Source organism: Nansenia antarctica (genome assembly GCF_963989245.1).
Source record: "Nansenia antarctica genome assembly, chromosome: 15".
In the NCBI taxonomy this organism is placed as follows: domain Eukaryota; kingdom Metazoa; phylum Chordata; class Actinopteri; order Argentiniformes; family Microstomatidae; genus Nansenia; species Nansenia antarctica.
Window position 1 is genome coordinate 28,442,930 of NC_137685.1, and position 14,620 is coordinate 28,457,549.

Here is a 14,620-nt window from a genome sequence, read left to right on the forward strand (position 1 = left end):
CCTGTTTGTATAATATAATTTGTGGAACCAAATAAAGTATTCAAATGTGTGTGTGTGTGTGTGTGTGTGTGTGTGTGTGTGTGTGTGTGTGTGTCTCTCTTTCCTTCCTTCTGGGGCGGTTGTGGCTCAGCCGGTAGAGCCGGCGTCTAATGATCGCAAAGTCGGCAGCTCTCAGCGGTTCAAATCCCCGGCGGACCACGTGTCGAAGTGTCCCTGAGCAAGGCACTGAACCCCTATTGCTCCGGGGTCACCTTCAATGGCTGTGACCCCTTGCCTAGACTCCCCCTCTAGAGCATACATGCATTTCGTTGTACTCTGTGCAATGACAAACTTTGAATTCTTTCCCCTTTCTTCTCTCATCTCTCCTTTCCCCTTCCTTCTCTCATCTCTCCTTTCCCCTCTGCTCTATCTTTGGTAGGGCGATGAACAGTACATAATCTGTAGTTTGGTCATCTTTATAGTTCCCGATATCAGGGTATTCATTTGCCTCAGTTTAACCTCATAGATTACAAGGATGCACAAAGTCGAATTGCAATTAAAATGCAATTCGATTCTCCTGAAAAAATCTATTGTCATAGAGATGCTTGTCCTGGATCCAAATCCCTGCCATGGATTTCCAATGATGTAAGAGCTTGACATGCAAAACTTGTCCGGGGAAAATACTTTCTTTCTTCTTCTTGTCTTGCTCTTGTTCTAAGGCAACCATCACCTCAACTGAAATTGCATATTTGATTTATGTCACAGAATTTGGAAACTTTTAAATGGGGCAAATGTGTGATGTATGTGATTTATTCCAAATTTAACATCATCATCCAGAACTCTGGAGCCCAGCTGGTGTTCAATCTCTACAAATTCTCCCACATCACCCCCCTCCTCTGCGCCCTTCACTGGCTCCCAGTAGCAACTCGCATCAGATTGGAAACCCTGGTGCTTACCATCAGGGCGGTAAAGGGAACAGCCCCAACCTATCTTCAAGCAATGGTCAGTCCCCAAAGCCCAGTCCCATCACTCCATTCTTCCACCTCTACCTGGTTGCTTGGCATCGCCATATCTAGGAGGATGTAATGGTCACTCTGCTCAGCTCTTCTCTGTCTTGACGCCCCAGTGGTGGAATGAGCTTCCCACCACTGTCATCAGGACGGCAGAGTGACCACATATCTTCCGCCATAGATTAAAGACCTGTTCGCGTTCGGGAACCTCCGAACCTTGGTGCTGTCTGGCGAACCAGCCCGCGTTCATACCAGTGTAACCAGAACCATCCGCGTCATCAACGATGGGTGATGAAGGGGCGGGATAAACAAAAATGTCACAACTAGATGGCAGCTACTTCACTGGATGTGAGGATAATATCTTCCACTACAGTATCAGAAATAAACAAAATTCTCTATGAAACAAAACAAAAGACACTTTCTACACACGTTCTCTTACTAACCAGCTGCTCTATTGCTGGAATAGAAATGGCTTACGAAATGTGTGTGTGCATGTGTGTGTTTGCTGAGCATGTGAGGAAGATAGAGAGAATGATGAAACTTTTGATAATTGTTTTGATTACTAATGATTAGATTTAGATTAGATTGCATTTTGTCTCCTTCCTTCTTGCTGGTCTTTGCAGCCTAGAATATGACACACCCACTGACGACGTGACTGTTCTATGTTTTGGTTCCCGCTTGAGAACCACTATTTTCTGGTTCCTGCTGCGAACCAACTTTTCAGTCTCTGAACCAATTGAGTTTCGGTCTAAACGCGCCGCCCGATTCCAGACTTGGTTCGCGAACGGTTCTTTGCCGGTGTGAAAGCCCTATCAGACCTCTAACCCCCTATTGTACATAACCTGAACTTTTGCCTACATTTTTTTTTGCTGATGTGGCAGATAATGACTGTGACCTATAGTTGATTCACTTACTTTATACTTTCAAACCACATCAATATTCTTTTTTGCTCTCTATAGTCTAAATGGTCTGAATGGCAGACATAATGATGGCATGACGACAGTTCCCTGGACACTCGTGTGCCCTAAAGAGGCCCTTGACGGAGTGACACAGACTAGGGGCCCCATGTAGGTGTTAGGGTTAGGGGGGGGGTGGGGTGTAGTGTGAATGGTTCTACGTATCTCTTCACAGAGTTAATAGTTTCTCTCTCTGGTTGATGTGTGAAAATGATGCCACATTTATCATTAGGAACTAACTATTTACTATGTTTATCTTGTTGCCTGTCCAAAGAACCCTGGACATCACAGCATGCTCAAACCTACAAGAATGTTCAATAGTTGAGCACAGATTTCTTTTGCACTTTATTTATCTTGCCCATCACTGGAATAGTCTCAACATGGTCAAATACAATTTCGACCTGGTTTGCTTGAACTCTGGTCCAGACAAGTCACACCCCCCTCTGTTAAACCCATAGTCCAAAGATCCACCCCCACCAGGCATGGGCCAGATTCACTGACACGGCCTTTCCTTTCACCAGACGCTGGGTCATACAGCTCCCAGCTATAGCTCAAAAAAACATCCGCTAATTCTCAAAGCTGTTTTCTTAACAGCCCTCTAACTCTTGTGTGGGGCAGGATGTGGGAGTTAGAGGCAGAGTTTCCAGTGAATACATGCAACGGAAAAGCAAGTCCAGCTGTAGACTACCCAGAGGAATTAGTATTGTCTGGGTGTGTAACTGTGGGATAAAGCATTTACAACAACCATATCATCACACACACAAAATTAGGCCCTGTTTGAAAAAATAAGGCCCTCAAGACAAGATGCATCATAGATACGTGTCTCTGACACACATACAGGAAGTTACTCACAATAATGTTTTTCAGCTGCCTTTGGATGGTATTTAACTTTTTTCTTTTTTTATAACCACAACCACCAGTTAGTGTACTCAAGAGGAGGGCCCATTAAAGAATATGGGCTCCCCCTGGTGGGATAATATAAAACTGCAGATCCTTTGCACAAGGCAGGAAGTACAGTAGATTAGTTCCACAAAGAAATCATTGAAGTGTTTCTCTGAAAGAGGTCACTGGGTTTAGTCACATGAAATACCAAACAGTGATCTCTTGTAGAGATCAGGACAGTCCGTGGGCAATACTCGATGAAGTCATTCTTAATATTAAAAGGAACAGTGTGTATAAATCATCCAATATATCTTCTTGTGACAGGACCAATAACTCATTCGCTGCTTCACAATAGGGTACAAACTAGACTAGTGTTACGTAAATCAAAAGACTGTACAGGCTGGAGTATTCACCATTTATTTGTCATTTTAAAAACTGAGGACAATCAAAATATAAATATCTCTCTCCCACACACAAAATAGGCTGTCCACAGCACCAGACAACGCACGCACACACACATGCACGCACGCACACACACACACTTCCACGCAAACCCCAGACCTTGAATCAGAACTCAAAAGGTGCAATCACAACAAAATAACAAAAAAACGCATTATACTGAATTACCCAGTCTCCTTACACAGTTCTCACAACCAACAACCAACGGAGCTTCCACTAATCTGAACACATTCATCTCACCCAGCTCTCATACTCAATACTCCATGTGTGCTGAAGACAACACAATACACATTTTAAAGTGGGGTTCATGGTTGATCAAATAGTTTATAAATCATAAAATATAAGGATATGTCTCCTGTTGCACAGTCCGTTAAGGGCAGCTGAGGATAATACAAACTATCAGGGGATAATTCTGAATAAAATAAAAAAGTCATCTTCGGTCCGAGATTGTGTATTTCTTTGTTTATGGACGATGTAAAAACAACAACTGGGAGACACACAGCAGTCAAGGTTCCTGTTCATGTTGTGGGAGATTTGAGGGGTTCTAGTGTTCAACGCCACATTGGGAAGCAGTGAGTCACTGCAGTCACTTCCCTTTCCAGATAGACCCTCCAGAGACTGTGCTGAACCATCTTTTTCGCTCTTGCATCTAAAAAAAAACTCCACTAAGATGCTTTGCCCAGTTCAATCTTCTTCTGGATGGCTTTTGCTGAGTGGTATATTAAGGAATCAATGAGTCCAGCCACTAGGTTGAAAAGAGGAAAGGGTACAACAAAATAGGTCAATGTAAATACCCAATGATGGTTCACAATCAATATTGTGATCTGTACACAATAGAAACTCCCATAGTACCCATTCGACTTCAAGCATACCATGACATTTTCAGAATAAGAGTGTCTGAATATACAGTGCTGCTTGAAAGTATGTGAACCCCTTGAACCCTGCAATCATAGATTCTTTTTGTTTTTACCATGAAATCTTTATTTAATCAGAACCAGTCTTTTTTATCTGACATAACAGGTTTATATTGACCAATTCCATGTGTGGGTTTAGAGGGAATCATGCGTGTAGTAGGAAAACGAAATTATAAAGAAATGAGTGCAAGTGCAAAAATAAGTGAACCCCAGGTTGCCGTGGTTAAATCAAGTAGGTAAGTAGAATCCGATGGGTAAATAATTGGGTTCCAAATGAACCAGTTGAAGGAGAGATCTTTAGGAAAGAGTTCGGGTGGGACTGAGAAATAGATATAAGAAACCTGGTCAGTTTTGTGTTATCTATCAACAACATACATCTTTCAACAAGACAACGACCCAAAGCATTCAAACAAATCTACCAAAGAATGGCTCAGGATTTGTGTTTGGGATTGGCCAAGTCAAATTCTGACCTAAATCCAATTGAGATGCTGTGGCAGGACCTGAAGCGGGCAGTTCATGCCAGTCATTTTTTTATAATTTAGTTTTCCTACTACACGCATGATTCCCTTTAAACCAAATGAAATTGGTCAATATAAAGCTGTTATGTCAGATAAAAAAGACTGTTTTTTTTTTATTTGATTTGATTTGATTTGATTTTATTAATTCATGCTTGTAGTGGAGCCAAGGCCCCACTGAAAAACTGCAGAACTTACATAGATATGACACACAATATTAGCAGCACAACAATTACACAACAATTTTAAAGTTTAAAAATATTTCAAGGCGGCAAAGCAAGGGCAGGTAGCAGTCATGGTAGCCATGCTGTATTATGTGTGAGTCTAGATATAGTCATTGTACAGTCTAACTGCAGTATGCAGGGTTGAGTTCCTCAGCCTGCTGGTCTTGGCCCTCGGCTCAGCCAGCTTGTGCTTGGTTCTGATTAAATAAAGATTTCATGGTAAAAACAAAACAAAAATCTATAATTGCACAAGGGGTTCACATACTTTCAAAGCAGCACTGCTGAATTTGCTACATATTTCACAAGATGGGAAATTGGAATTGCATGATTGGCTTACCTGTAAATACACCCCCTATAATGGCACACACTCCAGTCAGAAAATGTGTGAAAGATCTGAAAAGAGAGAGAGAGAGAGAGAGGGGGGAGGGGGGGGTTACAGCCTACTTTGAAGTTTGTTTTCTTTTCTTTTAAGAGCAGTTTATTCTGAAAGCCACCTACCTCTGTTTCTCTGTGAATTTGACCATCATGGGGGAGAGTTCGTATAATACAAACACACCAGGTAGGCCCTGGTCACCAATCAAGCCGTTGGCCACTTTCTCATGTCGTGTCACAGAAAACTGGTTTGTTTTAACTACCTGGAAGACAGAAGCAACGTCTCAAGGAATAGTTTGGAAGAGTTTTACATGTACTAAATCTATAGGGATACACAGAGTGAAGCATGCAACACTTTTTGGTATCTTAATTTAACAGCAGACTACTCACCTCTCCATCTCCTTTCACGTAGATAGTTGGGACTATTTTTACGAAGTATTGGTACATCATAGATGCTGGGGGGGAGATAATGTGTAGTCGTAAGCATAGATTATTAGCAGGAAGCAACCATATTGTGAGCTTAGAATGATAAGGTTCTATCTCCGTTTAGGGCAGTTCAGAGATATTGAGCGTCAAAGTTTTTACATTCCATTACGTTTTGTGAGATGGAACCTTTTGTATTTTATGAATTACTAACTCAAAAAATGTCAACATTTTAAAAATAACACCACACAGGCATTAATAAACACCTAATGGATCAGATTATGTAAAAAACTAAATTTTGACAAAAATGGAGATAGAACCTTATAATTCTAACGTCACGATATAACATCGATCATCCCAGACCACAGGGGGCGCTACAGACATACGACACATACAGAACTCCTGATGTTGCCTCATCTAACCACTTCCTGTCAGGTAATGGCGTCCTGCATCCACCAGCATTAAAACAAGCCCCAGTGGAAACCCCTCACAGCTCGTCTTTGTAATAACTACAAAACGCTCAGATCACCTCATACACGAAGGTAAGTCGACCTTTGAGCGAACAATGAAGCTATGTTGGTCAAATATATATTTCGCCGTCAGCACTTGTCGTTTGAGTCGGCAGAGACCGCAGTGGGGCTAACCTATGCTAAGCTAGCGAGCTAAGGCAGACGGCAGAGACCGCAGTGGGGCTAACCTATGCTAAGCTAGCGAGCTAAGGCAGAGACCGCAGTGGGGCTAACCTATGCTAAGCTAGCGAGCTAAGGCCAGCTTGGCCAGCAGTTCTCAAGGCCAGCCTTAGGGGACAGGCTAACACCAGCTAGCAGCCTGGAGAGACACGCTGGAGCCCACGGTGGACAGAGCCATATCACAAGCATGTGGCAACACTGACATGGCATATTAACTGAGGACATCGCTTTAGTACATGATGCCACGCCGCCTTCAATAACCGCTGTCCAGATAAACAGAACCACTCTTCTGCTGGCTAGCTCGTTGTTTAGCCTCGAGATGAGTTGGCTACCTCACTGAGACATGGGCTGACAAAGCATGTCATCTTCTATGGAGTCCTAACCTGTCCCGTGTGCTGTCTGTCTGTCTGCCTGTCTGTGTGTCTGCCTGTCTGTGTGTCTGTCTGTCTGTCTGCCTGTGTGTCTGTCTGCCTGTCTGTCTGTCTGTGTGTGTGTCTGCCTGCCTGTCTGTGTGTCTGTCTGTGTGTCTGTCTGCGTGTCTGCCTGCCTGTCTGTCTGTCTGTCCGCCTGTCTGTGTGTCTGTCTGCCTGCCTGTGTGTCTGCCTGTCTGTGTGTCTGTCTGTGTGTCTGTCTGCGTGTCTGCCTGCCTGTCTGCGTGTCTGCCTGCCTGTCTGTGTGTCTGCGTGTCTGCCTGTCTGTCTGTGTGTCTGCCTGCCTGTCTGTGTGATGGTGTTGTGCACCTTCCTCCACTTAAGATGCCGGTGGCAGTAGGACCCTATGGCCAAGCCCAGCCGAACTGCTTTGACAGAGTGAAGATGGGCTTCATGATGGGCTTCGCAGTGGGGATGGCAGCTGGTGCCATGTTTGGAACCTTCTCCTGTCTAAGGTGCCTAACCCCCCTCACCCGAGAAGTCTCCTGGCTTTACAATCGAGGGTTATTTAGTATTTCTATAAACAATTCAACCGTTTTCTTAAATAAATAATAGCTTGACTTGGGTTACATTTTAGGATCTATATTAACCTGGTCTTGATGAAAACATCCAAACCAGTGGCATAACAAGTACACACTTTTAATTGCTATGCTCATTTGTCTGTTGAATTGTCATCTTCCTCAGGATTGGCATGCGAGGCCGAGAGCTGATGGGAGGCGTGGGGAAGACCATGCTGCAGAGTGGAGGGACGTTTGGGACCTTCATGTCCATAGGGATGGGGATTCGCTGCTGAGCGTCCTCTGCTCTGTACTGCACTTGACACTTACAACAGGACTTCTGAAACAACCCTTGTTCTCATGTCACAATATCTCTGTAGTTCCAGGACAGTTTGTCAAATAAAAGCTGTGATTTCAATTGCTGTTTAGTAAGCCATAAGTTTTGAGTTCCAGAACAGTTTGTCAATAAAAGCTGTGATTTCAATTGCTGTTTAGTAAGCCATAAGTTTTGAGTGGGGCGTTTTTAATAATGGGGGTGTTTACGGTACTAACCTTGTGGGGCGGTGACATCAGTACCATCCAAGGGATTAACGATGCCAGGGTAGTCCCTCCCGAAGGAAAGGTGTTTGATTAAGTGAGTCATGTTGATCTGTAGGACAAAAAAATAAGCAAATAAGCTCACCGTTGCATTGCCATGGCAAGACTTGCAAACTTCTCAGTGCAATATACTTACATTGTCCAGTCCGAAGCTCTGCAGGTCATGAACTGAGAAGAGAATGAGACTGTTAGTAAAGCTGTGATGTCATGGAATGTCCTCATTTATGTGTTCAGTTCATGGTGACTAAGTGGGAATTTCCTTTATGCTATTATAAAAGAATGACTTTCTCATCAAGATAATTATAGTAGTGGAACCCAGCCACAGCCCTCAGAAATGTAAATGTAATTTGTTGTCTATTACTGCTTGTACCACCTCAAATAAAGATCAACCCAGCAATCACACACTAGTTATTCAAACCACACAAGTTAGAAGTTTTGATTTAGTAATTGATATGCTTTAAGTAACAGGGTAAATGAGTGACTATAAACCTCTAGTAGGCTCTACAAGTATGAGGTATTTTCCTGACACTTTAACAAGGGAATTTAGGAGGGGGGGGGGGTAATGTCTAAAAAATAAATAAAAAAGCTACCAAAAATATGGACTTACTTTCCACAGCGTGCACTGCAGAAAGAAGAGAGAAGAGTCACTATATGACGCATGTAGGGCTGCTACACAGAAAGCCACAATCATAAGGGATGATGAATATAACGCACAACCTTGAAGCAAGGCCAGTCAAAGGCAACAGGCCGCTGAAGGGGTACAATTTCATAACATCTGATGTTCTTACAGGTCAAATTAATATCTCAAGGGATTCTTGTCTCTTAATTCTGCTTGTATGCAGACAGGGACAGGAGGGGACTGGGACGAGAACTACTAGTGAAGATGGAAGGGGAAACAAATCTGCACTGATGAGCCTAGTGCTCCAAGGAGAATTCAATGTGAACATTCCAAGTATTGAATAGGTGAGTAATGTTTGGCTATTACCATGTTACTTAATCTACACAGTGATTTGAAAGTGCTTATTAGTGAAAAATCAATGATGACATTAAGTCACCAAGATGTTTCATTTAGTCATGCAGAAGCAACGAAAGGGGTTAGTTTGACTTCTGAATTGATTTTACAGTTTAAGTGCAATAATGTTGAATCAAGTAAATTAGTATTTAGATGAACAACAATTTCATTTTAAAATAAAGAAATCAGCCAACTTAATCGTCTTTCAATCTAAAACATTTGGGATTAATCACTGACAGATGATTAGTAGGTTAGTATGGTATTGTTAGTAAGATGAATTGTAGGTAACAAGTGTTTATTTTATCCATTTATAGTCAGGCCTTGACCAAACGTTCATATTGAACGTTTTGCAGTACGTGAAATGTACAGAAATGTAGTTTGTATAAAATGGCAGAATGTATGCCTTTCCATATAGTATGAATTCACTGCATACTATTCAGGAAGTCATTGTCATAATGGAGGTGGGCAGTAGTGAAATTCAACCAATTACCATGAACAACATGATGGTTTCTCTGTAAAAATGGTAGGTATGTAGATATTTGCTGGCTGCTTACCTATGAAGTATGGTTTGTATGTAGTAGATACTTATAGTAAATAGTAGACAGTATGAGCTTTTGGTCACAGCCTCAGAATGGTTATAGGTGTACCCAGGAGACCCGTTTCAGATATACAGTGCCTCACCCCCCCTGCACAACTTTTAGGGTTTTTTGCCTCAGAATCTGAATTTGAAATACAATCAATTATGCTGTTAAAAATGTAAAACAGAGACGACCTGTTTGCAAAAATCGACACACCCCATGCCACGATAATAGTTAATTTTTATTTTGTATGTATAGGTTAAGGCATTTAGTGTACCTAGGATACAAATCAGCATTGTGTTTCTGTATTTATACATTTGTCCAAAGTATTTGATAAAAAGGGGTTCATACCGCCGAACTGTCGACCTTGCGATCATTAGACGCGAATAACAGCCACACCCAATATTAATCAGTCTACATTTTTATGCAGATGACACTAAAGTCTATTAAAGTGGTAGCAGTCTATCTATGAATTTTAACAATGACGTGCTTTTAATGTTGTTCAGCAGAATTTGTATGATTTTAACCTTAATTCCTCCAAAACGAAATAGATATTCTCTCATTCCAAAGAACACTGGATGGTCTTCCAATAAGTATGATGTACTGTACATTCTTGTCTGATGGACTAAGATAATATTATTACTATTATAATATAATTTTGAGAACAATGCTGCTTTATCTATGTTTATTATCGCTTAAGGATAAAATCTGAAAATCAATACTAGCTCAGCTCTCACTCTCACTTACTTTTAGCAGTTCTAACAATCATATATACAATATAATCAATGATATGTGACATGCTCCGGTGAAAAGGTCAGAAAAACGTCAGATCAGATAGATAAACGGGTTATTTTGATAAACTGGACATATTTTGGGAATATATATGGTTACTTTCTCGCCTGAAAACATATTAAACCTTTATAAAATGACATGTTAGTAGCCACCCAGTCACGAATGGTCCCAGTATTGTAGCTTCAGATGTCGCTTCAGAAGGAACAAGTTGGTTTTTAGCCTGTTTTAAAATCCCTGCTGCTGGTGCCAAATGCATTCTGGGATACTGAGCTGCATACTTCAGTGTGAACAGTCTGCTGGTAATGGCATATTATTATGAATTTAGTAGGCAGTATGCAGTACATACTCATTGAGTATGCGAGTATGCCATTTCGAACACGGCCTAAGCCTTGAAAGTTGATGCAAATAATTCCTACAGGTGTCCCAACTTTTGATGATTACTTACAAACCCTCTGTCTGTATAAAAGCAGTGTTGGGACAGACTGTTACTACACACACTGAAGCATTATTTGGACAATATTGCACTGCAGGAAGTAGTATATTGCTATCATAATGGCGAGAAAAAGGCAATTATCAAAGGAAGACAGACAGACCATTATCACCCTTAAAAGTGTAGGTCTTTCCTTTAAAGAAATTGCAAAGAAAGCCAAGGTGTCAGTGAGTACAGTTTCCATCACCATCAAAAGACACTTGCTAACTGGAGGAAACTCTGACAGGAATAGGTCCGGCAGACCCAAAGCCACAACAAAATCTGAAAACACGTTTCTGAGAGTCAACAGCTTGCATGATAGGCGGCTCACGGGACAATAGCTTCAAGCACAGCTTAACAGTGGTCGAAGTAAGCAAGTCTCAGTTTCAACTGTGAAGAGAAAACTCAGAGCTGCAGGTTTGATAGGTTTGAAAGCAAAGCAACCAACAAGTGCAACACATTTGTGGGAACTTCTACATCAGTGTTACGTCCACGTGTGAGTGCTTGTGTTTCCTTCTGTTTTCTCTCTCACTATCATTTATCTATATCTATTCGACATCAGGTGTCGGTCTGCAATTGGCTATTCATCCCCGCCATTCATCATTCATTCCCCTTTCCTGTCCAATCAGAGGTCCGCCCATCTTGCCTATCAGAGACAAGACTGTCCATCTGTTCAAATGTTCCACCAGATTCCTCATTGTCAGTCGACTAGTTTTGGGTGTGGTTGTGTTTGTTCTGTTGACTCTTAGGTTCTTTGTGTTAAATCATGTATCACCTTGTACTTACAAACACTTTCAGTAGAGCTTTTTGTTATTGTTAAACTAAAAAGTCCTGTCTTGTTCATTTGCTTTATATTGAACGCTGTTTCTTTTGATTTCTTTTAATTTGTCACACACAGAGCCAGAGGAGACAGGTGAGTAGGTGAGATACCCTTGGGTATACATGTTGCATCATGTAGGATCACCTCTGTTCTTTTAGGGTTGCACTTTATTTTTCATTTCTCTGAGTTGACACCGCTCAGGGTCTACCTGTTGTCCTTTGGCATGTGTATATTTGTAACCTCACCACTATTATTGTGAATAAATGAATGCACTTTTGTTTGTGACTTGTTATTAGTTCCCCACATTAAGCTGGGTGCATAATTTTTTTTGTTTCACTCTACACAATATATTGGTTTATATAACCGAGTGGCCAGAAGGAATGTTTTGATTCCAGCAGTGCATATGAGCCCATGTGAACACAAAAGCCCATATCTGAAAAGGATCTCCAAGCTGGTTCAGCTGGTTTTGGAAAGCCAATAACTCAGTGACAACCGAAATATCACGTGCTTTTAAGTAGTCATTGATTAATATGAATCAATTAATATCAGTAATTGAATCAGGCCAGCATCTCAATATTTCAGCGATTGGCCTAATACACATATTGATAAAATGGAAAACAGTGCCTCATAGCAGAGCTGTTTGGGTAAGGACAGCAACTTGCTAGATGAGCTTTTTGCTTAGTGTAGGGACTCTAACCACATTGAACCACAGAAATATAATGATGGCAAACTGATTTGTCAAGGGCTGAGATTGTAACTGAAACAAGGACATGACTTTAGAAAGGACAAGAAAGAAACAAGAAAATGAAAATAATGGTAGAACAGAGAAAGACATTCACCATTTTAAATGTCAACCCTGTATTGTCTTAGGGACTTGAAACAGAAGTGGCACAGTGTACACCAGGTGTTTTCAGTAGCAGAAAGTCCACTAGTTGTTATAATATTTACAATTACTAGTAAGTAAATGAGTATTTACTGAAATTCAAGGGATCATGTATAATATATATATCATAGTATGAATAAAGCAACCTGAAGCTGACCGTGTCAATGATACATGTTGGTTGTTTGTTTGCTTTTAAAGCTGTTCATGTCAGACCATCAACGTCACTAAAGGAAAATCAATCTCGTATCAAAAATAAACCAGATTTTGTCTTTAGCAACGTTAATGGAATACCCCCCAGAGGAGGAGAAACCTGTGTTAATGTGGGCCTCAGACAACACAGTAAAGAGCAGGTCTTACCATGAACATGGGACTGCTGGAAACTCTTGCCGGGGGCGAAGTGAAAATTTCCTGCCACCTGATGAAACAAATACAGTTAAGAGCGAGCGCAAGAGGTCCAAATAATCAACTTTGTTAACACATAACAGCAATAAAAGGATGGTTCACTATGTTGACACTACCATGCCTCTTTAGGTATGTCTAGATATGTCTAGCTTAGGGATGCACCGAAATTAAGATTCTTGTCCGAAGCCGAAATTAAGGAAACAATTGGCCGAATACCAAGTGCGTACTGGCCAGTTTTTCCAGTTTTTCATTTATTTAGCAGATTTTTGTACCATTGGATAAATTAAATACATTTTGCTTTTTATTCATGCTTGTATGCTTATTCATGTAAAATGTAAAAGTGAGAATTATCAAAATGACGTGTTTGAAATTGTATAATGTTACGTAATGTTTCCTCATTTCATGAAAGATGTAAAATACTGTGATCCTGTGATCAGTTTTCCAGTGATCGCTTAACTTTTGATGTCGCGAAAACGAAAATGGAAGTCTTCCTGTCGGAATGTGCCTCTCGTTGTCGTTCAAAAACAGATGCCAAACTGCCGACATGTTTGCTGTAATTCTGTGACTTGGCAGTAGGCAGTCATCACTCAATGCTCGTCTCATTCACAGAACAGCATGGGTTGCTTGCAGTGATGCCGGTAACGCGTTACTAAGTAACGCGTTACTCTAATCTGAATACTTTTTTCTGTAACGAGTATTCTAACGCGATACTATTTCCAAATCAGTAATCGGATTAAAGTTACTTATTCAAGTGGCTGTGCGTTACTATTGCGTTACTACCTCATAACTTGCAGTATTTCTTTGTAATGTTAGATAGTAAACAAACATTTGTTCGCTTTTCTCGCGTCTTGGGGAGTGACGTCAGTGCTCACGTTTTCAACACGAGGTTACTATGGAAGGCCATGCCCGCAAAAAACGGCTCTCGACTATCGCGAGATTGCAGCAGAATCGCTCACCACGCTGATTGCACAGTGTAAACAGAAGCGTAGCCTACACAATGGAGCGAGAACAGAGATATGCGTTAAATAGCTGGAAATATAAGGATTATTTTGAGTTTGTGTCAGCAAAGGATGACAAGAACATAAATGTTGATCATTGATAAACTCAGACTCACCCAGTTTAGGATTAGGATTATATTAGGATCATATCTGAATGGTCAGGGTAGGTTTTAGGTTTTGTGAAACCACTCCTTGCTAGTTACTGTTAAATAAAGATTATATTTATTTTTTTATATTTTTTATATTTATTTTTGTTTATAAAAACAAGTATTTATGTTGGGTGAGGCAAAGAAAGACTCTTTATTTTGTTGTTTTAAGTTATTGTTTAAAGTTTAATTATGTAATTTAAGTTACTGTTAAAATAAAGTGAGTTTTGGCTAAACCAGTTTTCATTTTTATGTTGCGGGGGGGGGGGGGGGGTCGGGTGCCTAGGCAGCTGCCAATAGTAACTAAAAAAGTAACTAGTAATCTAACTTAGTTACTTTTAAAATCAAGTAATCAGTAAAGTAACTAGATTACCTTTTAAAGGAGTAATCAGTAATCAGTCATCAGAATACTTTTTCAAAGTAACTGTGGCAACACTGGTTGCTTGCACTGTTTGATCGGGTCATCAAAACATTTTTGTTCTTTTCACTCATTCGGCTGAACACCGAAATCCAACTCCATTGAGCTTGGCATTTTCCTCCTCTAAAAACGCATGCAGTGTGCAAAGATGCAT

The 14,620-nt window shown here is 40.8% G+C and overlaps 2 protein-coding genes across 3 annotated transcripts in view; one reads left to right on the top strand and one right to left on the bottom strand.

Annotated features, from left to right (window-relative positions):
- Positions 1-3,230: 3,230 nt before the first annotated feature.
- Positions 3,231-14,620, bottom strand: part of ergic3 (ERGIC and golgi 3) — a 15,334-nt gene continuing 3,944 nt past the window's right edge. Inside the window, exons 7-14 of one of the 2 annotated variants that reach the window (XM_080545472.1) lie at positions 12,860-12,917; positions 8,556-8,570; positions 8,085-8,116; positions 7,904-8,000; positions 5,702-5,766; positions 5,438-5,574; positions 5,277-5,332; positions 3,231-4,031 (exon numbers count right to left, since the gene is read on the bottom strand). In XM_080545472.1, the coding sequence (XP_080401598.1) occupies positions 3,952-4,031; positions 5,277-5,332; positions 5,438-5,574; positions 5,702-5,766; positions 7,904-8,000; positions 8,085-8,116; positions 8,556-8,570; positions 12,860-12,917 (540 nt within the window). In that variant the 3' untranslated portion in view covers positions 3,231-3,951. The remainder of the gene's footprint in view (positions 4,032-5,276; positions 5,333-5,437; positions 5,575-5,701; positions 5,767-7,903; positions 8,001-8,084; positions 8,117-8,555; positions 8,571-12,859; positions 12,918-14,620) is intronic. The other variant, XM_080545473.1, reaches the window with a different exon arrangement.
- Positions 6,159-8,372, top strand: romo1 (reactive oxygen species modulator 1). The gene is made up of 3 exons (XM_080545474.1): positions 6,159-6,276; positions 7,179-7,309; positions 7,539-8,372. Exons 2-3 carry the CDS (start codon positions 7,179-7,181, stop codon positions 7,645-7,647), a joined length of 240 nt encoding a protein of 79 aa, XP_080401600.1. The 5' UTR covers positions 6,159-6,276; the 3' UTR covers positions 7,648-8,372.